The sequence below is a fragment of the Rhizopus microsporus genome (genome assembly GCF_002708625.1).
Source record: "Rhizopus microsporus ATCC 52813 unplaced genomic scaffold scaffold_28, whole genome shotgun sequence".
Lineage (NCBI taxonomy): Eukaryota > Fungi > Mucoromycota > Mucoromycetes > Mucorales > Rhizopodaceae > Rhizopus > Rhizopus microsporus.
Window position 1 is genome coordinate 99,798 of NW_019671943.1, and position 21,131 is coordinate 120,928.

At 37.3% G+C, this 21,131-nt stretch overlaps 11 protein-coding genes across 11 annotated transcripts; 5 read left to right on the forward strand and 6 right to left on the reverse strand.

The window, feature by feature from the left end:
• The first annotated feature begins 933 nt into the window (after positions 1 to 933).
• On the forward strand, positions 934 to 2,696 carry RHIMIDRAFT_270734 (PLP-dependent transferase). The gene is made up of 5 exons (XM_023612207.1): positions 934 to 1,064; positions 1,121 to 1,158; positions 1,215 to 1,346; positions 1,406 to 1,519; positions 1,575 to 2,696. Exons 1-5 carry the CDS (start codon positions 1,010 to 1,012, stop codon positions 2,523 to 2,525), a joined length of 1,290 nt encoding a protein of 429 aa, XP_023461657.1. The 5' UTR covers positions 934 to 1,009; the 3' UTR covers positions 2,526 to 2,696.
• Positions 2,697 to 2,716: 20 nt separating this feature from the next.
• On the reverse strand, positions 2,717 to 6,434 carry RHIMIDRAFT_242111 (LMBR1-domain-containing protein; the record flags this gene model as incomplete). Its single annotated transcript, XM_023609717.1, has 16 exons — positions 2,717 to 3,319; positions 3,376 to 3,446; positions 3,502 to 3,730; positions 3,791 to 3,875; positions 3,924 to 4,075; positions 4,122 to 4,297; positions 4,346 to 4,413; positions 4,463 to 4,534; positions 4,585 to 4,799; positions 4,854 to 5,064; positions 5,122 to 5,286; positions 5,336 to 5,442; positions 5,492 to 5,680; positions 5,811 to 6,007; positions 6,057 to 6,086; positions 6,140 to 6,434. The coding sequence occupies 16 exons, from the start codon at positions 6,432 to 6,434 to the stop codon at positions 2,717 to 2,719; spliced, it is 2,865 nt and encodes a 954-aa protein (XP_023461658.1).
• A 148-nt stretch (positions 6,435 to 6,582) lies between these two features.
• On the forward strand, positions 6,583 to 7,361 carry RHIMIDRAFT_242112 (phosphoglycerate mutase-like protein; the record flags this gene model as incomplete). Its single annotated transcript, XM_023609718.1, has 3 exons — positions 6,583 to 6,655; positions 6,703 to 6,812; positions 6,879 to 7,361. The coding sequence occupies 3 exons, from the start codon at positions 6,583 to 6,585 to the stop codon at positions 7,359 to 7,361; spliced, it is 666 nt and encodes a 221-aa protein (XP_023461659.1).
• A 1,451-nt stretch (positions 7,362 to 8,812) lies between these two features.
• RHIMIDRAFT_208723 (RabGAP/TBC) lies at positions 8,813 to 10,335 on the forward strand (the record flags this gene model as incomplete). Its single annotated transcript, XM_023607081.1, has 4 exons — positions 8,813 to 8,879; positions 8,936 to 9,300; positions 9,356 to 9,748; positions 9,796 to 10,335. The coding sequence occupies 4 exons, from the start codon at positions 8,813 to 8,815 to the stop codon at positions 10,333 to 10,335; spliced, it is 1,365 nt and encodes a 454-aa protein (XP_023461660.1).
• Positions 10,336 to 10,786: 451 nt separating this feature from the next.
• On the forward strand, positions 10,787 to 12,195 carry RHIMIDRAFT_286557 (aminomethyltransferase mitochondrial precursor; the record flags this gene model as incomplete). The annotated part of the gene is made up of 5 exons (XM_023613390.1): positions 10,787 to 10,864; positions 10,918 to 11,090; positions 11,141 to 11,570; positions 11,619 to 11,799; positions 11,867 to 12,195. The coding sequence occupies 5 exons, from the start codon at positions 10,787 to 10,789 to the stop codon at positions 12,193 to 12,195; spliced, it is 1,191 nt and encodes a 396-aa protein (XP_023461661.1).
• Positions 12,196 to 12,884: 689 nt separating this feature from the next.
• On the forward strand, positions 12,885 to 14,207 carry RHIMIDRAFT_242115 (phosphoglycerate mutase-like protein; the record flags this gene model as incomplete). The annotated part of the gene is made up of 1 exon (XM_023609719.1): positions 12,885 to 14,207. One exon carries the CDS (start codon positions 12,885 to 12,887, stop codon positions 14,205 to 14,207), a length of 1,323 nt encoding a protein of 440 aa, XP_023461662.1.
• Positions 14,208 to 14,250: 43 nt separating this feature from the next.
• On the reverse strand, positions 14,251 to 14,951 carry RHIMIDRAFT_208681 (GTP-binding protein ypt3; the record flags this gene model as incomplete). Its single annotated transcript, XM_023607079.1, has 2 exons — positions 14,251 to 14,665; positions 14,719 to 14,951. The coding sequence occupies 2 exons, from the start codon at positions 14,949 to 14,951 to the stop codon at positions 14,251 to 14,253; spliced, it is 648 nt and encodes a 215-aa protein (XP_023461663.1).
• Positions 14,952 to 15,048: 97 nt separating this feature from the next.
• On the reverse strand, positions 15,049 to 16,600 carry RHIMIDRAFT_208656 (uncharacterized protein; the record flags this gene model as incomplete). The annotated part of the gene is made up of 3 exons (XM_023607077.1): positions 15,049 to 15,224; positions 15,281 to 16,261; positions 16,342 to 16,600. The coding sequence occupies 3 exons, from the start codon at positions 16,598 to 16,600 to the stop codon at positions 15,049 to 15,051; spliced, it is 1,416 nt and encodes a 471-aa protein (XP_023461664.1).
• On the reverse strand, positions 16,484 to 18,078 carry RHIMIDRAFT_81666 (Oxysterol-binding protein). The gene is made up of 3 exons (XM_023615738.1): positions 17,871 to 18,078; positions 17,373 to 17,824; positions 16,484 to 17,315 (listed from the first exon to the last, which is right to left on the reverse strand). The coding sequence occupies exons 1-3, from the start codon at positions 18,032 to 18,034 to the stop codon at positions 16,762 to 16,764; spliced, it is 1,170 nt and encodes a 389-aa protein (XP_023461665.1). The 5' UTR covers positions 18,035 to 18,078; the 3' UTR covers positions 16,484 to 16,761.
• A 5-nt stretch (positions 18,079 to 18,083) lies between these two features.
• On the reverse strand, positions 18,084 to 20,319 carry RHIMIDRAFT_270776 (uncharacterized protein). The gene is made up of 12 exons (XM_023612208.1): positions 20,146 to 20,319; positions 20,030 to 20,085; positions 19,821 to 19,974; positions 19,701 to 19,773; positions 19,540 to 19,652; positions 19,336 to 19,481; positions 19,206 to 19,283; positions 19,044 to 19,149; positions 18,926 to 18,992; positions 18,801 to 18,871; positions 18,308 to 18,736; positions 18,084 to 18,260 (listed from the first exon to the last, which is right to left on the reverse strand). The coding sequence occupies exons 1-12, from the start codon at positions 20,304 to 20,306 to the stop codon at positions 18,224 to 18,226; spliced, it is 1,491 nt and encodes a 496-aa protein (XP_023461666.1). The 5' UTR covers positions 20,307 to 20,319; the 3' UTR covers positions 18,084 to 18,223.
• A 406-nt stretch (positions 20,320 to 20,725) lies between these two features.
• On the reverse strand, positions 20,726 to 21,131 carry RHIMIDRAFT_242120 (acyl-CoA-binding protein; the record flags this gene model as incomplete). The annotated part of the gene is made up of 4 exons (XM_023609720.1): positions 20,726 to 20,793; positions 20,843 to 20,902; positions 20,950 to 21,064; positions 21,120 to 21,131. 4 exons carry the CDS (start codon positions 21,129 to 21,131, stop codon positions 20,726 to 20,728), a joined length of 255 nt encoding a protein of 84 aa, XP_023461667.1.

A 21,131-nucleotide genomic window follows, 5' to 3' on the forward strand; every position in this document is an offset into this window, starting at 1 on the left:
TCTCAATAAAAGCCAATAATTTTTTGCATCATCTATCGAACCATATATAAAACCACAATACGATCCATAGTGAAAAAGACGACCTTATGTTACCAACATGTATGGATATACTGTTCAATCATCCTTGATGCCTTTGAGTTTGAAAGAGAGTTATTTTATATCTGAGAAGAATCTCTTTTTATGATATATGGTATTGTAATCAATAAGAGTCATAACAATAGTCTTGGTTGTACTATGAGTCATTGAGAGCTAGTTTTTACTGTCAATTCAAGTTGATATGAGTCAGTTAAATATATCTTAAAAACAACTTTTCAAAAGCATTCCCAAGATCACATTGTTGTATATGTTTGTTTCTTGATGAATTGCATACGATAAACAGCCACTAATGACATAATTTATTCCTTTTAAGGATTTCTTGAACGCTAATGGATCCAAGGGCCCAAAAGCAATAGCTTAATTAGAACAACCTACAACTACATCCATTGAACGGCATGAGCTTCTTTCATAAAGATATCCTACGATTACTTCCTTGTCCGATCTTTATCTAATGTGAATGATAAAGATATAACAGCATTGATTTTTAAATAAACACCACAACCGATATTTCGGATTTAGTTATATTCACAGCCTTTATCTATAAACACATGAGTTACAGGCTGTTTTTAGCAAAATCTTTTACATTGGGTACTTGTTATTCACGTATATTTTTACTATATGAGTCACTCTTTACTACATGAGCCAAAAACTTTCTTTTGGATTCTTTTTTAAATTGAAGTCAGAACTGCGGCCAAGATCCATTAGAAAAAGTCTACGAAATCCTAATCTTTAAGCAAGCGTGAGAAAGATATACGGTTGAATGAATAACTTTAAAATTGTATAAAAAGATGAACGATAAGCGGTAAATCTTAGTTAACTCTACAGTTTTTCTTATCTTTCGGATTTAAGATAATTTAAAACTGAGTCGACGTGATAATCTCTCATTTCTTTCTTCCTTCTTCTTCTTCATAACATGGATTACTCCAAACATATCAGTAAAGCCAGTCAAGACAGAAACCCATCTGCAAGTATGTACAATTCATCATTAAACAAAGGGGAGGATCAATGTTAACCAAATCCTTAGTTCGCGCTTTGATGCCGTATCTTAATTGTAAAGACATGGTAACATGATTATTATGTCAAAAAAGGGAAGCAATAATAATAACACGTCAAAAAAGATTTCATTAGGGGCTGGTCAACCTAATCCTGCAACTTTCCCATTTGCCAGTTTGACATTAACTCTTAAAACGGGGGAAAAGATTGAAGTAGATGATCAGTTATTTGATCGCTCGTTGTCCTATGATCTGACAGTAAGTAGTACATAAACCACGTTTTATTTTCCCACGTATCAACCTAACGTCATAATTAGTCGGGACAGCCACTGTTGAATCAATGGTTAACGGAATTGCAAAGGATTGAACATAACCCTCCAGTTGAATTTGATGTCTCCATCGGCTCTGGTTCTCAAGACCTCTTAACAAAGGTAAATAATAATAAAAGATATCAAAGGTGGTGTTTATACTCATTCTATTTAAAAGGCCTTGGAAATGATGATTAACCCCGGGGATTCGGTTTTAGTAGAAGAACCTACTTACACAGGCGCATTATCTTTTCTAGAAACAATGCCTTGCGATTTAGCGCCCGTTGCCACTGATGAATTTGGTATCATTCCGGAATCTTTGGATCACTTGCTTGCTCATTGGCCAGAAAGTAATCCCAGCGGTAAAAAAGATCAACCGAGACCTCATGTTCTCTATACTATCCCAAGTGGAGGAAATCCCACAGGAGTCAGTGCCACCTTGGAACGTAAACAGGCTGTCTATAAGATCTGCTCAAAATACGATGTTATCATTCTTGAAGACGATGCTTATTATTACCTGCAGTTCGATGAGAAACGCACACCTTCGTACCTATCCATGGATGTTGACGGACGCGTTCTTCGCTGTGACAGTATGAGCAAGATCCTTTCTTCTGGTCTCCGTATTGGCTGGGTCACTGGTCCTCAACCCTTGGTTGAGCGTATCAACATGCATACGATGGTAACAAATCTTCAGCCTTCAGGTGTTTCTCAGGTTGTGGCCTATCAATTGTTGGCCAAGTGGGGTCACCAGGGATTCTTTGATCATGTCAAGCGTGTCGCCAATTTTTATAGAGAAAAGAGAGACGAGTTTCTTGAATGCCTTAATAAGCACATGAAGGGAAGAGCAGAATGGAACGTTCCTAATGCTGGTATGTTTTTCTGGCTTCGCTTATTAGGAGGCATTACGGACTCGTATGATCTTGTGATGACAAAGGCCATTAAAGAAAATGTACTGGCTATTCCAGGTTTAGCATTCATGCCTAGAGGCAATAAGAATGAATACATTCGCGTTTCTTTCAGTAATGTGTCGAAGCAACAAATGGATGAAGCACTTCGTAGATTAGCTAGAGTCATTGACAGAGAGGCAGAGCTTCATGGATTAAGGACCAACAACTCGTCTACACAGTAATAGAGTCATCTTGAACACAAAAAGAAATCAGAAAGAATGAAAGAAAGAGGAAGGATGGATGTAGCCTTTTCATCAATAGTTGACATGTATATGTTAATTCTTGCTTTGTATTTATAAACTTCATATTATATCGAATAAAAAATAAAAAGGACCTAATAGCTTTCATGCTCGTAAACTTGTGATTTATTTGCTTAAATATCATCAAACATATTGTTTGACCTTGATTCATTAGCATCATTTGTATAAGGGTCATTATGCCTTATAAAAGGTGAACTAGAATGATTCCTTGCTTGATGAGTACCTAAAGCAGAGGAGTTATGTGAAAAGTGTTCTGAATTGGCCTCGTTTGATGTGGGATGATATTCATTATTGTATCCACTAGCACCAGCGCCTCTATTGTTGCTCTCGGTACTTCTGCGACCAAATACACGGCCTCTACTATTATTGTTACTACTACTACTGCTACGGGGTGACATGGGTGGGGATTGAGCAAATGCTGCTGACGAGGACTGATTCTGACTAGGTAAATCAGTATTGCTTTTGAAGGAATTGTAGAGGTCATCTATTTTCTGTTTCATTGTGTCTCCAAATGACTTTGTTTTTAATTTCACTGTATCTGAATAAGCAGATTCACTCGGTAAGGAAAGTGTCGATGAGGCAGCACTATTGTCACGGTATCTCTTGGCTGTCAGTCGTCCTTCTAAAAGTTCATTTATCTTTCTATTCCTTTCGTCGCGTGAACTCTCTGCTTGACCAAGTCGACTATATTTGGCCGCGAACGCCTGTATATGAGGCTATACTCTGAAGTTGAAAATTCATGCATCATACACTACACATATGGGTTACTTACTGGACTTTGTGGCCGACGCCTACTACTGACTCTCAGTTCCGGATTAATTTCTTTTTCTCTTGCCGTTCGTTCTATCGTTGACAGGTTATTATCGCTCTTTTGTCTATTATTTTCAAATGCTCTTACCTTCAAGCACCAAATATTTTCCTTCTTCGTAATCTGCATCTAACAATCTCCCACTTTCGTTCGCTCCCACGTCTTCGTCATTGCTTTTATAGACATTCTTTATTCCGAAAACAGAAAGGAATCGATCTTGGAGATTGAAGAAGAGTAGCAGTGACGGGATCAGTATGACTACTGGAAACCAATCTACAAAGGCACCCAAAAATTCGAAAAGATCGGCTTTGCCCATAAACTATACATCAAAATCGTTAGTACATCCTGCGATCAGCTGTAAAATCAGTGATCTATTTACTGTGCTGAATACAGAGTCACTTGCTGGTGCCTCTTTGAAGGGTGCGTCACCTGCAAGATTGATAAAGTTATAACATAAAGGTGCCCTTTACTAACCAGTTAGCTTTTTGTAACACGTTTATGGTTGACTTTACATCATTTTACACATGTATCCTGTAAACCACAATAGACTGTTTTCGTCTGTATGGTGATTTGGAATCAATAGATATAAATTGAAAAACCTAATTTTAAACAGGGAGGAATATACGCATACAAACATGTATGTGATCGTAAGAAATGCCATAAACTATATGTAGTGTTTAATACAATGTCTATTTCTTATATGTTCTTACCTCAACAGCTGCATAATTTGTACCACATGCTTTAAGGGCCCAAGAGACAATGGATAATGTAGGCGATTTAACATTAAATGTCAATTCTGACCATATGATAAACACACTTATGACAGAAAATAGAATGGCTAGGATCCTATATAACAGCGGTGCTATACGAATGGCCCACCACCATTCTATAACATTCATTATTATTTAGCTTCTCTATAATCCATGTTTCTTACCAACTGCTGATTGGAATATGTTCCATTTGGTATCATCTTTCTTGACTCGCAATGTCGAAGTAAATCGTCTACCATACGTTACTATTAGCCTTGATAATGACTATATGTTATGACTACCTCTCTGATGTATCCTTGTTCTTTATGATATCCTGAAGATAAAAGGCTTCTTCCAGCAGATTATTCCATAGTCTAATAGTAATTTAATATAACTCCTTTTTCATAATATTGTCGCATCTTACGCCTTTTTTCTGTTTCTCATTCGGATTGCTAGTATCATACGTCTAGAAAGCTTTACAAGGTAATCTTCTGTAAGCTGTGATGGTATTCTCCCAGATGTACTGGTTCCAGAATAACACTCTTGAGTTACAAACGGGAACCTTCCAATCATTATATTGATGCATTCTCTTATTCGTGGTATTTCTCTATGTGTTCTTTTGGAAATGACATTCATAATCTATCAATCATTCACGTTAAATTCTGAAAAAGAGGGCACATTGATGCTACATACTTTGGCCACCTCATTTAACTCTAATTCACTGTCCATATACTCTTCTTTTAATTTTGCTGCATTTGCATAATGTTGAAGTAAGTGACGCATAAAATCACCATGATGCCAAAAGTGACGAGGTACGGAAACAAGTCCATAACCCATAAAAATAATGACTAAGAATAGGCCCCAACTGTTGGCTGCTGCCATCACGTAGCTTTGGATTTTATCTCTATCAAAGCATATAAATATTTCTTATAATGTTATGCATATATATATATATATATACCTTGTGGTGTAGCCATTGCCGAATATCAGATAAACCAGCCCAAAGAATCCTACGACAACATAGATTGAATAAAATCGTAGATTGATATGCAGAGCTGATCGTAGTCGTCTTGATATCGTAAAATCCCCCGTATTCATATATGCTTGCATCATAGGGATCAAAAACCTATAGCTATTAATATAAAGCAACTGCAAGTCAAGTATATGTTGTGTACCAAGTCAGGCAAAATGAAGTCCAATAGATAACTCTCCAAGCAACAAATAAGAATGATCGTGATACATATGCAAATGGTAATCTGCCGTCTAGTTTATCGTGAATAGTCTTTAATGTGTTAATTGTTGTTTTTTTTATATAGTCGCGTTCAACTTACAGACGCTAAATCAAGTGGTAAAAGAATGATAATCCAAAACGGAAAGAACCAACCGACGATACAAGTAAGAGAAACAAACCACGGTTGAGTTTTTATGTTTCCATATCTAAACAAGTTGACAATGACAGTTATGAAAAGTAGGATGGTTACGATAACTAAAGGTAACCAATTACTTGTCTCAATCATTAACTGTTGCATTAGCAAGACTAAAAAGAGAGACAAAAGAAAAGGTAAAAAAAGAATGATACTCTATTTGGTAACCGTTTGTCATACAACATACACTTTCTATCTTTTTATGCAAACTTTTTTTTTATTGTACTTTTCTCTTTTGTGCCGTTGCTATTTGTTGATGAACGACGATACAAGAATCTATGACCATGATGAGAGGTAAAAGAAAATACGGAAAGTAGAATCCAAACAATGTCAGACGTTCGCTGGTAACAAGTGGATATTTGGGATTAAACATGATTTCGGCAATCGTAGGTATTACTGTAGTTGCTACATGTGCACCATAAACTAATACCAAGGTTAGATATCTATTTACAATGTATGTTATTGAACTTACCTGCAAGTGGAAGACGAATACGTTTACAATCTATGTTTGGGAATAAGTCACGCGTCTACTTGATATGTATGTTTAATATTAACCTTTAACAAGTCCATAGCATGCATAAAAAAAGAATGGAAGTTGAAGGATTAACTCACAGACAAGAAAGCTGCGAAACCAATAAATTGGCTCGGTGCTGCCCATGAAAGGATCTTTAAACGTATTCTTATAAAAACTTAGGGTGTCGGCTAGAGCTTTAGGAATCCAGTGTGCAGGTAAGAGTGTTTGAAGGTCAAGAGTTAGTGTCACTGGAATGTGTGAAGCAAAGTATACAAAGTATATCAAATCTAGAGGTCGAGACAATAATCCTTTCTTTGCCATTTCTACTTGTTTCATAGCAAAAGAAAAAAAGTGAAAAAAAACGAGGTTACTGAAAACTGACAACCAAAAAATGAGTCAGCCAATAAAACCATTTCAATTATTATTATCTGACTTTCTCCCCTCCCCTTTATTTAAGCTTTTCTACATTGTGTTATTGGATCTAATGTTGACAATCACTCTAGTTCGACACGGAAACACAAATGCAAACAATGAACGATGGATTCAAGGACAGCTGGGTAAGAGAAAAGTAAACAAAATTCATGTCCTGAACGACTTTTATCAGACACTGAGCTTAACGATAATGGACTGAAGCAAGCAAAACAATGTGGTGAACGCTTAAAAGACGAACGATTTGACCACGTTTACTGTAGTGACTTGAAGCGTTGCAGACAGGTAAGGAAGGGCATGATTTCATGACTTTTATATTGATACAAACCCTGTGTGTGTGTATGCGCCAAGACAGCAAGTGAAATCCTTGCTTTTCATGAATCTCTTACGATTGAGTATCGCCCAGGTCTAAGAGAAGCTGACTTTGGAAAACTATCAGGCTTGCCCATCAAGGCCTTGAGTCATGAAGCTGCACGGCTAAAGGTCTCGTATGATCAAGCGGTTGCTGTACACGGAGGGGAAACCCGGATGACTTTTGAAAATAGAATTATTCAAGCATTTGAGACAATCGTACAGGACGCAAAGGAAAAGGGATATACATCTATTCTGATAGTCACTCATGGCGGTCCTCTGCGTTGCTTGGCTGCATATTGGGAGCAGCAAGAGTATCAAGTGGTGGACACGTCCATAAGAATATCAACCGTGCCTCATGGAAACACGGCTGTGACAAAAATAACTATAGATGATCATGGGAAGGGCTTTATCTATGAGTTTAATGATAGCAGTCATTTAGATGCGCAGAATGCAGCAAATGATCCTCCTCCTGCTGTATAATGACACATACTATCGAAGAGGGGGCAGTTGACCCTTGGAAAAATTTATGCACACATGTCGGGCAAAGCAAAAAAGGTTTATTTGAATAAAAGCTACATCAGTTCATCCTCCCCAAAGTAAAAAGGCAATTCACTTTTTGTTTTCCTGTGGTTTTATTTGTTATCTCGTACACACCAAGGAGAAGGTTAGTGACATTAGTTCAGGAGCTCAGTGGCAACAAGAATTTCGTTATAGAGCGACAGTAAAGGAGAAAACAGGATTTTTTGTAATGAAGAGCAGAATGCTTCAGTAATATATTTAAGGCAAATCATTTGATGGACTTTATTAGTATATTTCTTTATTCTTTTCACCCTTTGCAAATGATGAAAACATAATATATAAATAACTCAGATACTCTTCTTTTTTTAGAACATTTGACAATTCACTTTCTTTGACCTAAGCCATCTTCTTTATGAATGAAAGTCTAGCCACAGCTGAAAGAAGGGCTTTACATTCTGTATCCAAGAAAGGTAAAGTGACAATCAACATAAAGGGGCTGCCTTTTTTGGATACTTTAGCTGCTACAAGCGATTGAGACTACACATTTAATAAAAGTCTCCTTATGTCAGTAGCAGAGAAAGAGAGAGAGAGTCTTGTCGTGTATTAGTGTCGTAACCGGATGATGAGTATTGGTGTGATTGAACCAGTGAGCTAAACAATGAAGTGGGGAGTTTTCCTTATAAGCGTCAGAAGAATCATGTTCTGAGAAGCAAAATTCTGATCTGCTGAACTATTTGCTGCAATTGAGATAGATTGTCGGTATCTTTCCGGCTATTGGATTCTCCTTCATGCTTAATTTAGAGAGGCTGAAGGGACTCAAGGTGGCTTATGTGTCCCCTCAGGAGACATTTTCCATATTTAGAAAAAACAGAAAAATGATTTGACACTTATTTTTAGATTCAACTTCCACTAGGGACGACATGACTTTCCAGAAAAGTGTTTGATACATCTACACAAGGAACCTTGCCTACTTTAGCACATAACAATTTGTAACAAGGGGGTAAAAAAAGATCGAGTTTATTTTAAGCAGGTTAAGGAGAAAAAAAGGGATAGAACACGTCTATGGTTTAGCCCGCCTCTTTCTTGTGCTTTTTTTTTTTCTCTTTAAAGTTTAGACGAAAAAGTAAATAAATATCAAATCAATTAAAAAACAAATCTCCTATTTTTCTCTTTTTCTTTCTTGTCTTTATTTATTTCTGTTTCATTACTTCATTGATACCATGACGACCATTGTCCACTCCGATACCATCACCAAAGAAACCACATCCAGCAACACACCCTTTCTGACAAAGAAGGATCAAGAAATACAAACCTCTTCAAATACGATCTCAGACATTACATACAGCGACGACGACGACAGCACATGTACTTTTGATTCATTGGAAGACGACAAATTACTTCTTACACCGCCTATGGAAGAAGAAGAAGCTTCAATTGAAGAACTAAATGAAAAAGAAGACGAACATGATGTTGATTGGGGTAATAAAAGTAATAAACACAAACGAATGGACATTTATTTTATTTGCACCACCTAGAGTTCTGGTCAAAAGTTATTTCAAATTACAGTCAATTCACCCAATCAGAAACAAAGCGACTATCAGCTCAAGTTGTACAACACGGTATACCCTCTGCACTACGAGGCACCATTTGGCCTCTGCTCACAAACACATCCAACTTACAAGGCTTACAAGAAGTATACATTCAATTGCTAAGGCAGGAATCAGTATATGAGAAAGCAATCACCCGCGACCTTCATAGGACATTTCCACATCATCCTTACTTTCAAAGCACTCAAGGACAAGAAGCATTATTTAATGTCGTAAAGGCATACTCGATTTATGATCCTGAAGTGGGCTACTGTCAAGGACTTGCATTTGTAGCAGGTCCTCTCTTATTGAATGTAAACAATTGTTATCTACTTTTTTTTGTGTGCTTATTCATGTTGTTTTTAATAGATGCCAGAAGAGGAAGCATTCTGCATGCTTGTTCAGTTACTTGAAAAATACAAAATCAGAGGCCAATTCACGCCCCAGCTTGATTTATTAAGACTTCGATTACACCAATTTGATGGACTCCTGCAAGATCACTTGCCACATATACACAGACACTTTAATGAGCAAGGGATACGATCCAACATGTATGCATCGCAGTGGTTTCTAACCTTATTTGCTTATAAATTCCCTCTAAAGGTGGTTTATCGCATCTACGACATCTTATTTACAGAAGGAGCCAATTGCCTATTCAGGATTGGATTAGCATTGCTGGCAAAAAACCAAGCCAATATTCTCTCCCTAGACTTTGATTCACTTGTCACCTATTTGAAAGATGATATGCTTGATGTTTATGAGGTAGAAAGAATGATGCTTTTTCTCTATTAGTTACTTATTTTTTTTAGGGCAATGTCACTGATCTACTAAGTGAATCACATAGCATTATCATCTCTCAAAAGCGTCTTGAAAAGCTAGCCAAAGATTATCAGATCGAAAGCACAAAGGCAGACAATGAAGCATGCTTGATTCAGTCTTTAAAAAAGGAAAACAGACTACTTGCCGAGAAATTCAAGAATCTTAGCAAAGAGAATCAAAAAACAAAAGAGGAGCATGCGCAGGCCGCAAAAGAATTAGAAATCAAAAGTAAAGAGTTGACACGAATCCAAGATGAACGTGATGCACTACGGCAACAAAACCAAGAGCTGAAACAGATGGTGGAACAGATATCGATCAAGGTTGAATCACACATGCAGTCTGATATGGAAAAGTTATATACAAAGAACCAGCTATTGACACAAAAGAATGCACAACTACAGGATCAATTGGCCGATATGGAAAATGTATTGATTGAGATAAAGCTGAAATATGCTTTAAGTGAAAGCGAAAGAGAGAAACTGAGTCAAAGACTGTGCGAATTAAAGAAATGTGTGAATTCAACTCTGTAACATACAGATGTGATGGTTAAATAAAATGTATATTTATTGATTATGTATCTTTGCCCCTTTTATTTCATTTATACTTGTTTAATTGAAATCTCTTGATCAAAAATAGATGTGTCATAGAAAGAAAGATAAGAATAACACGTCATCTGTATCAACATGATGACACAATGACTTTCATCTACACATGTTCTTTTTTCTGAATGAGGCACTGAATAAGTAGAGTAATTATCCTTGACCTTAAAACTGCAACTTGACAACTTTTTTAAATGGTTCACATGCACATGCGTTCATTCTATAATTCACACTTGAGTAAATTAAATGAAAAAGTAATCGAGTACCTCTTTTGTTTCCACCGAGTCAAGTCAAAGAACCTATCAAAATTTTTTCTTTGGTAGCAAATGTATAAAACAAGCACCTTGTATACACACTTTTTTCTTTTCTTCCTTCTTAAACCATGTTTGCTACCAAGATTCCTGTGTCTTCTTTACGTCCTGTGACAAAGCGTTTTTATGCAGCTGCTGCTACTACGGGGGTAAATTTTTTTTAATATGGACGAACTAGGGCTAATAGATAATTTATATATAGGCCATCAAAAAGACTGCACTGTATGATTTACATGTAAAACATGGGGGTAAAATGGTCCCATTTGCAGGATACTCTATGCCTGTTCAATATGGTAATATGGGTCTTATTGCTTCACACCTTCACACGCGTGAGAAGGCATCTATTTTTGATGTATCACATATGCTTCAGTCACGGTAAGTTGAAAGAAAGAAATCAAGAAAAAAAAAAAATAACCAGAGCATAGTGTCACTGGTAAAGATCGTAAAAAGTTCTTTGAGACACTTGTCGTCGCCGATTTGCACAATATGCCTGTAGGTCAAGGCACTCTATCTGTATTTACAAATGAACAAGGCGGTATCATTGATGATACTATCATTATGCAGCAAGAAGACAATCTATACGTCGTTTCTAATGCTGCTTGTGCTGATAAAGATATTGCTCATATTCGCAAGCATCTCACTGAGTTTCAAAATAAGGGAGGTGATGTTGATTTCAACATCATCACTGATCACTCTTTAATCGCCATTCAGGGACCCAAGGCAGCAGCTGCCCTTGAGGAGTTGGTAGGCAAAGACCTGAATGACTTTGGCTTTATGCACGGAAGACATATGGATATAGCTGGTGTGCCTTGTCACGTGGCTCGTTCTGGCTATACAGGTGAAGATGGTTTTGAGGTAAGAATGAAAAAAAAAAGAGATGGGCGGTATTTTAATTGTTAGTAGTTATCCATTCCTACGGAAGAGATTGTTACAATCACAGAAAAATTATTAGCGCACCCTGATGTTGAACTGGCAGGTCTTGGCGCTCGTGATTCTCTTAGACTTGAAGCAGGGCTTTGTCTTTATGGTAATGATTTGGATGAAACAACGACTCCTGTTGAAGCTGGATTAACTTGGACCATTCGTAAGTATAAGAACATTCAAACTAAGAAATCAAATATAGATCCCATTAATGAATTCATTTTATATAGCTAAATCTCGCCGAGAGACTGGAGGCTTTTTAGGCGCTGAGCACATTCTACCACAAATTAAAGGCGGTGTTACTCGTCGTCGCATTGGATTGATAGTCGAAGGTGCCCCCGCTCGTGGAGGAGCTGAAATTCTGAACAAGGAAGGCGAAGTGATTGGTACTGTCACTTCTGGTTGTCCATCACCATCGCTCAAAAAGAACATTGCAATGGGATACGTAAAGAATGGATATCACAAGAAGGGAACTGAATTAAATGTTAAAGTTAGAAATAAGGTGTACAGCGCTAATGTAACAAAGATGCCTTTTGTTGAGGCTAAATATCATAAATAAATAATTTCTTGATGCTATTTCTAACGTGTAACTTGAAAAATTATATTCTTAATCACAGGACGTGCAATTGATGAATTTATAATATTATACATGTAGTTCCCGTCCAATGGTATATCTGAGGCCGCTATTAATGTTTATTTGAAAAGGCGATACAATGCGACAACGCTATGACAATTGCAATTGTCGAACATGTCTTCTTTATAAACACACATGGACTGGGAAATCGTGAAATTGAATGCTCCAATGCAAGGCAAATAAGCCACTCGCAATTGTTGTCATGACTACACAATTACCATAGGTACCATCGTGCTCCTACTTTATAGAAAAAGGTAACGCTGTTCAACCTAGTACAAGTTTCACATTTACCAATCGTGATACTAACGATCGTCCGAACTGCTGGCATTACATAAGCCAATAGTAAAAGTAAAAGAAGACATGTTCCTCTACACAATGTAGCACTAGTCAGCATCTACTTTTTATAAAAAAAAAAGCAACTTACCAGGGAAAAGATCAATCGATCAATTGACATTATTGGTAATAATAGCGGGTAAACAGATTATTCCAGTCCAGAAATGATGTGTCAAAAAACGGGGTCATTATCAGTAGCATTCATCTCAGTTCTGTAACTGAAAACATATAAATAGGACACAAATTTTCATCTGATAACCCCCATCATTTCTTTACTGAACATGCTCAGGTCCCATTACCTTCTTTTACTTGCTCTTCTTTTCTGTCTTGCTGCCTTGGCCAAGGCTGGTAAACATGACGACAACGACGACGATGATGACTCTAAAGTATCTCTCGAATGGCTCATGGAACACCTTGGCTCAAGCAAAAACTATCCTTCCTACAAGTTCCAACACACTCCTGAGGATCCTATTACCAAAGACTATGACTTGGAGCAAATCCAATTTATCATTCGTCATGGAACAAGATACCCTACGGACGGCGATGTTGAAGGTATCCAAGCTGCCGTTGAGAAGCTGAAGGAAAGCAAAAAGAAATTGGAGTGGTTAGAAGACGTACACAGCTATAATATGCACTATGAAGGCCTCTTGAACACGCGTGGTCAAATGGAACACTACTTGATGGGTCGCCGTCTTGCTGTTCGTTTTCCAAAGTTTATCAAAAACTTGACTACTGATGGCATGGTCGTTCCTGAATTCGGTGCCTATTCTTCTTGGTCTAGCCGCACTACTCAATCTGGTCATGCTTTCACCATGGGTCTCTATGAAAATGTTGGTAAGCTTGGATCTGCCAACATGATGGCTGTTCCCTTATTCACCTTTAAGGAAAACAATGATTCCCTTATTGCCTTCCACAAAGCCTGTCCCAAATGGGAAAAAGAAGCCAAGCCTTTGGTCAAGAAGAAGACTGCCTTTACTGTGAAGCGTTATTTGGACCCCATTGCCTCTAGACTTTCTGGTAAACTCGGCTTGAATCTCACATCTGACGACGTCTTGAACTTTTACAGTGGTTGCCAATCTGAAGCTTCCATTTATGGCAAGGCTGATACGTTCTGTCAATTGATGACCAAGAAAGAACTTGAAGATTTGGAATATAACGAAGATTTGAAGCACTACTACAAGTACTCTTATGGTATTCCTGAAGTGAATGCTGATATGGCCTGCGATCTTGGCAAGAAGATTGTCGAAAACATCGAAAGCACGGACAAGGTAAGGCTCGACTTGAAGTTTGGCCACTCTGAAACCATGTTGCCCCTTCGTACCTTCCTTGGTCTTTTCCATGACAAGGATCTCTCTGAAAACACTCCCGAGAGCGAAATTGAGAACCGTCAGTTCCGCTTGTCTAAATTTGGCTTCTATGCCAACAACATCATGTTCCAAGTCCTTCGTCACAAGAAGACACAAAAGAAGTTTATTCGTGTCTTGGACAATGAAGAAATCATCAAGTTCCCTGGTTGTCAAAGTGAAATGTGTCCTGTTGAACAGTTCATGGCTTATATGAAACCTAAGCTCACTTGCAATTTCCAAAAGAATTGTGATCTTTAATTAACTGCATTATTTATTGATATAATAAAATGGTATATTATTATTAGCACGCACATGAATTATTACTATAACGCTTATTATGATGAGCGGTATTGTTTAATTGAACAGTCTGGCCTCTCAGAAACTCTGTCTTTTTATCATCCATCGTGGTCAATTTACTCGATAACTTGTCAAATATTGTATGGATAAGTGAATCAAATGCATTTTCGACATTGATGCTCTGTAGAGCACTTGTTTCCATAAACACCAGATCATTTACTTTTGCATACTCTAATGCTTCCTCTACTGTCACTTGTCGGTCTTTTTCTAAATCTGACTTGTTGCCCACCAGCATGAAGATGCTCTCTGAGTGTGCTTCGTTCGATTTGATCTCGCTTAGCCATCTTGGTATACTCATAAATGATTCTCTCTTTGTAATATCATACACAAGTAATGCACCTACAGCACCCCTATAGTATCTATACGCAGAAATGGTTCATCTCTCTATTTTTATTTTCATATTTAGATTTACCGTTTAGTGATACTTCGGTATCTTTCTTGGCCTGCCGTATCCCATATCTGCACTCGAACCCTTTTATCTTTAATGATTATATTCTTCATGCTCAAATCCAATCCAATCGTGCTCTTGCTTGCGAAATCAAATGTGTTGTGAATAAATCGACTCAGTAGATTTGTTTTTCCTACACCAGAATCACCAATGACGACTACTTTGAACAAGTAATCATAAGAGCTTTCTTCTGTCATGATAGTAATAAAAAGAAAAAGAGAATAAAGAAATTAAAAAAAAGGAAGAGAAAATGCATTGATGTATGACAAAAGTATCACATGAAAAAAGATCTCTTTATTGTTTTCTTTGAGTGATGGCAATCATAGCAGCCAGTGCAGCACCAATGCCATGTCCATCACGAGTGATACCAATGTTGATATGATTCACTCGTTCACCATAGAGCGCCTTTAATGCATCATTCACTCTTCTTGGGAAGTTGGGAAAGTGTTCCCAGACAGAGCCTTCCATACCTATGATAATAATCATCAGTTATCTCTATGGTCACATTTGTTTCTAATATACTCACTGATCGTCAATCCTTGTTCGAGCGCATCCTTCTTATCGATGATGGCACTGATAGCAGCAGCGACCAATCGAGCAGCACGACGGGCCACAAGGTCACAAATCGTCTTGACAATCTGACGATCGGTCAGAGTGGTGGATGAAATGTTCATGATAGATTCCAAGATATGCTTTGTTTCTTCTAAATCGACTGAATCATCCGACTCAATCGCGCTCATATAAGACGCTTCAAAGAAGTAAGGTGTGTTCAGTTCGGTCGAATACTGTCCGTCAAAGAGCAAGCGACGATCAAGAAAATCGACCATGATCAGACGCGCAATCTCACCGAGATAGAGACCAGAGACCATCTTTTCAAACACATGAATACCAGGATTGACTGATTGACGGTTCAGACGGTTATCATAAAAGGTACGTGGCAAGAACGCAAGGTTATTGTCTCCAAAGCTTCCCCATTCTGTGTTGATGATCATCTCGCCATCTCCATTGGGAGGTGATTGCGTATTGTACTTTTTGATTTCGCTGACTTGTTCCCAGTATGCAGCATTTGTACCTGTGCTGATGGTGCATGCAACCAGCGTATCCAGGCTTCGATAACTGTGAGCCAAGAGACACCCGACCGCTCCGTTCACGACAGCCTCGACGTTGATGTTGATATGACGACGCTTAAATCCAGTCTGTAAAAGCTCAGCAATGTTCTTGTTGTTGGCACCCGTGATCTCAAAGTCTTTGGTCCATTGGATGACGACAGCCTTATTCAACGCGCTCTGCTCGAGAGGGAAAGAGAGGACGAAACCGAGGGCTAAAGGCGACTTGATTTCATATTTACCCACAAAGCTTAAAAACGAATCTACGCTTTCGACGAGAAAATCAATCATGTTCTGGATCGATCCTTTCTTCAATGGATCGTGTATCACGTATTTCTGTTGACGAGTGCTGATACGCCCTTGGCCATGTAAGTTGACAAGATAGACGCGGACGTTAGAACCTGTAGACAGAGGTTGGTGTTACTTTCTTATTACGTCAATCCATAATGCAGTCTCTCACTGTTTTTTAAAAACTACTTACCGCTCACTTCTAAACCAAGATATTCACCCGTTTCTTGGCCGGTGGGATGTTTAAAGATCCATGAAGGCAGCATAGCCATATTAGATTCATTTGATTCTAAACCCGTTTTCATTTCCTCTATCAGGTTATTTCTAAACCCTTTCAACTGCTCCGTGGATAGTTTGAAGCAATCCTTCAACTCCTCGATGGCCTTCTCTTGACTTTCTGTACCGCCCAAAATGGGTCCATTAGAAAATGATTTACGATGCTCGGTAGACATTTTGTATATGGAAAAAAAAGAGAAAAAGAAAGAAAGAAAAAAAACAAAAGGTATAGCTTTTAAGCTGTGTGTATATTAATTTAATTTCCCGCAAAGATTTCCTACTGATAAAGTCCACATTAAGCAATCGTTATTAACCCGTGGCATGTTGTTTTATTTTATTATTGTCTGATAACCCAATTGCCACTAGTAGCAGGATTATATTTACTTTTTACAGTTGAACTTAGCATACGTTGAAGCATAGATACCGTAGGCTCTTCATTCTCCCAGTGGAAATACTTGGGTTCCCATTCGTGATTTGCTTCTGCTCTAGCCGCTCTTTCTTCTCTCTGTTTATTTTCAATCTTGCTCTTTTCGATACCAGCAGTTTGAGTGTCATTAGCTCGAATGGCCTCAGATACCTTTTGCCAGATCTTGCGACTTTCCATCTCATCTTGTTCGTCGATTTCCTTGATATGCATGGATGCAGGCGTGAGTTGTGTCACGTCCAGGAAAGGCTGGGATGTCTTGGAATTATAAGGCGTTATGGTTGATTTAGCGCTCCACTGACCTTCTATCTTGTAAATATATTCTTTAGGGTTGCTGTTGCGACGGATGTAGCACTTGAAATGATTCTTTTCTCCAGAAATCCAACCACGAGAGGTATATTCGATGGTACAGTATAAACCAGTAGAAGACTGAACATATGATGTACCTGTCAGTTCAACATAGGGTGCTATCATAAAGTTAACAAAAAAGCAGCCCCTCACGCTGTATTTTTTTTAATATTTACCTGCGTACCAAATACCATTCACGGTAACTGAGGGATATGAGAACATGTATGTTTCATCGTTGCGCTGTTTCAAAGTAAGGACAGACTGACCGACTTGGTCACAAATCAAAGAAGTGCTTGAAAAGCGAGTCTTTTGTCCAGAGTGACCATTCAAGACAAGACCATGCTTATCGTTCTTGATATAGAACCCGGTGATAGGCGGATGGTGGGACACTTGCTCACATAAAACTTCTGTCTCACCAGAACCGTTAAGGTCTCCCCAATGCATCTTGTACTGTTCTCCCAACACAGGGTTATAAGGTTTCTTTTCCCATTCACCTTTGGGTACACGACGAGAGTATGACGCGTTTAGAGAAGAGATGAACCATTTGACGAAATTGGTCATTCGTTCCACTTCGTCATCTGGTTTTGTAATATCTGTAAAAAGGTCCGGTTGTTGTGTCCAGTATTCACTAGGGAACTATAAGATGACATGTATAAATATAGATATGTACTTACGAGTATTCAATTAATGAAACAGGAGCCAACAGAAAAGCAGGACATGTTAAAGAAGATAAGTCGCCAGAAAAGGAAGCAAGCGACTTCAAAAAGGAATGAAAGGCTCCCTTTTGTTCAGTAGGGATCTTGTCAACATTATTCACTTCTTCGTTATTATCACTCATTTTTAATAGAAAAAGAAGAAAAAAAAAAAAAAAAGAAAGGAAAAAAGGAGGATAATTTATATTACGTCAAGTTAAAGCCACGCTCAGCACTGTCTTTCTCTCTCTTTCTCTCTTTTACTTTCTTTCTATTTTACTATTCTTTTATCCCTTCACATGGTTTATTTATGCGACTGAGTTAAAAAACTATTTTTATCGATGATGTTGTTGATTTGATATCTCTAATAGACTATATATATACACGTTAGCCACGTATAACTATAAATAAGTATTTACTTTTCAATAGAATGAGCCAAGACCCCATGATTGGCATTTAGCACTAAGCAACATACACTGGGATCAATATTAGGAAACATGGTCTGTAATGTCTGTAAGTCTTGTTCAAATTGTTCCTTTTGTTCTCTTTGCATAGGTCCCTGATCGGTCATCGGTCGAGGTGGAAGAGGTGGTCTTGATTCTTCTGTGGGTGTAAGTCCCTGAAAAATTTTGCCTACAAAACTTAGTGGCCTTTGCATAGTTTTTTGTGCTAATAAGCTTCCTTTTTCTAAAAATGCTACAGCTTTGGATGAATCGAGTAAGCCTTGGGTTGGAAGGCGAGGTGATGATCGAGATGGATGAAGCGCGTTTTCATAGCTGACTTGTTGCTTATTAAGACTAATCGAAGGTCTTTCCATCTTTAACTCATTCATCGTTTGTTCAATATTGCTATAATGATGATTCAATGATGTGCCTTTTTTTTTAATTGTTTTGCCATCATATGAAACCTTACCTATCAAATTCTTCCTTGGTAATAGATAATGACTTTGCTTCCATTGTTTCGATGAACGCTATAGCACCCATCTATATTAATATGTATAAGACATTATCCCATTGTCATTCTATTAAGATCATTACCAGGTTGGTTAAATAGTACCCTGCCTCGGCTTGTAATTGGTCTATACTTCTAAATCGATAAATATACCTATATCCAAATATTAGCTAATATCAAAGTTGAGAATGATATCATCCTTACTGTGTATTGGAAACTAGCCGAGGAGGGTTTGCTCTAATGATGACATAAATCAAAATCGGCAAAAATTTATCAGCTCCACCCTCTCCTTCAACATGCTTTATTAAGCCTAAATAACATGGTTACTTTATGGATTTCAAGCTGTTTTTCCCCTTTTTTTTTTACCAAATATAACTTTGCAACAATTGAGAATACAAATCAGTTTGTCTCTTGGTGCCTTGTAATTGTTCATCTTCAACAATTCTATAAATAATATGTTATGATTTTGTAAAATGGGTGCAAAACATTGTCTTACCAGACTCAGCAAATGTCAAAAAGGCTTCGTTATGTTCTGTTTCTGGTATATCCAAATGTCTTTCACGTATCCATCTGAATATACTTATTTTCTGATACAAAAGATCATCTCGTTCTTTATCGTCTGTTGTGCTCGGACAAAATGTACTTGTAAAAATCATTAGGCACTGTATATGCATGTATGACCTATTTTTTGCATATTTACGCATAATATAATCTATTCATGACCAACTTTTCCATGCCTTCTTTAGCATTAAAGAACTCTTGCTCTGACATATCTTTCCATATCTCATTTTCACGCATTTTCACATAGATGAACTAGATTGAATTGTTATTCTTGTAAATTATACAAATAGTCATCATTACATCTAAAAAGTCTTGAATGATCTTGACTTGTTCATTCACTGTCCATGGACGACGATCGAATGCTTGTAGAAAACTAATAAAAAAGATGAGCCATTGGTATTGTTTATATACAAACTTTACCTTTTAAAATATCGAGTTATCGGTTTCGCACTACGACTCTTCATTTGTTCCAAGAATCGATTAAAATCAAAGGGTATTTCTGTTTGTTGAGTTGGTTTCTGTTGTTCCTCTTGTTGGGTATCTAGTTGATTTGGTGCAAGAGAAGGTCTACGGGCTATATTGAATTCAGTCTCCGTTATTCATGCTTGCTCTCTCTTTTATAAACTAACCTTCATGATTATTTACTTGACTAAAGATATTCTCCACTTCTTTGTTATTATTATGACTATATGAAATATAAACAGATGTAAATAAAAAAATAGAAATGTGTACTTGTTCTTCTTACTCTTCATCATCTAAAGGTTCATGTATAAAATTAACTTTTTCATCAAACTCTTCTGTTAGTGTTTCCATTTCTTTATAGTTGGTATTATTGCTATTGTTGTTATCGTTGTCGTCCTTGGTATTGTTGTTATTGATGGTGACCTCTTGATTCATTAGGGTCATTCTCTAAAAAAACAAAAGGAAAAAAAAAAAAAAAAGAGAGATATGCGCTACTTGAAATAGAAAAACCTGATGATTTTGAGACCTGCTTGATCTCCTCACTTGTCAACGGTATTTGAAAAATGGGCCTTCTTTCTCTTCCTTTAAACAGCATTGCACATGAACGCGCTTTTTTTCTTTTCATTTCTATAATAATCATTCTTATTGACTAATTCAAATAATAAAGCAAAAAAAAAAGAAACAACTTGCTTCCTCTTTACTGATAAAGAATATATGATGTGCCTGATACGTAAAATGTGGTCAATAACCCCAAAAAGTATAAAATTCAAACCAAGCAATGAATCGAATACATGTGATTGTAGTAAAATGACACTTTATTATTCACACACACAGACACACACACATTATAGACTAGAGAGAGTTTATTGACTGGCCTTGAGCTTTTCAACGTATTCAATGTACTTTTGCTCAGCTTCTTCTTGAGACATGCCTATACGCAAAGTGTGAGCTTACTTAACAAAAAGTTAGTTTTGACTTACCCTTGAGCTTGGTCCATGCGTCCCACTTGTAACGTCCCTTGAGATCAAAAGTAGGCTTGGCTATACTATCATTAGTTATGATGAAAACAATGTCTGGATGAACTTACAAGTAAGGTTATCACCGACAGTAGCTTGCTTATAGAGAGCATATAACTCCAAGAGTTCGTCATTAGAAGGAGTCTTGGAGAGTTGCTTAACTTCTTCAGCAGCAGTGTTGAATTTCTTTTTATATATACCCATTTAGACAACATTCATCTCTAAGAAAAAAAAAACTTACATCGGAAGGCAT

Bases quoted from the DNA above. Each gene is read 5' to 3' on its own strand.
- RHIMIDRAFT_270734 (XM_023612207.1), top strand. From the start codon at position 1,010: ATGGATTACTCCAAACATATCAGTAAAGCCAGTCAAGACAGAAACCCA. The intron at 1,159-1,214 runs GTAACATGATTA...ACGTCAAAAAAG, and splicing joins ATCTTAATTGTAAAGACATG to ATTTCATTAGGGGCTGGTCA. The intron at 1,520-1,574 runs GTAAATAATAAT...TCTATTTAAAAG, and splicing joins CTCAAGACCTCTTAACAAAG to GCCTTGGAAATGATGATTAA.
- RHIMIDRAFT_81666 (XM_023615738.1), bottom strand. From the start codon at position 18,034: ATGAGTGATAATAACGAAGAAGTGAATAATGTTGACAAGATCCCTACT. The intron at 17,825-17,870 runs GTAAGTACATAT...ATAGTTCCCTAG, and splicing joins GTTTCATTAATTGAATACTC to TGAATACTGGACACAACAAC. The intron at 17,316-17,372 runs GTAAATATTAAA...ACTTTATGATAG, and splicing joins GAATGGTATTTGGTACGCAG to CACCCTATGTTGAACTGACA.
- RHIMIDRAFT_270776 (XM_023612208.1), bottom strand. From the start codon at position 20,306: ATGACCCTAATGAATCAAGAGGTCACCATCAATAACAACAATACCAAG. The intron at 20,086-20,145 runs GTAAGAAGAACA...TATTTCATATAG, and splicing joins GAACCTTTAGATGATGAAGA to TCATAATAATAACAAAGAAG. The intron at 19,774-19,820 runs GTAAAGTTTGTA...CTTTTTTATTAG, and splicing joins ATAACTCGATATTTTAAAAG to TTTTCTACAAGCATTCGATC.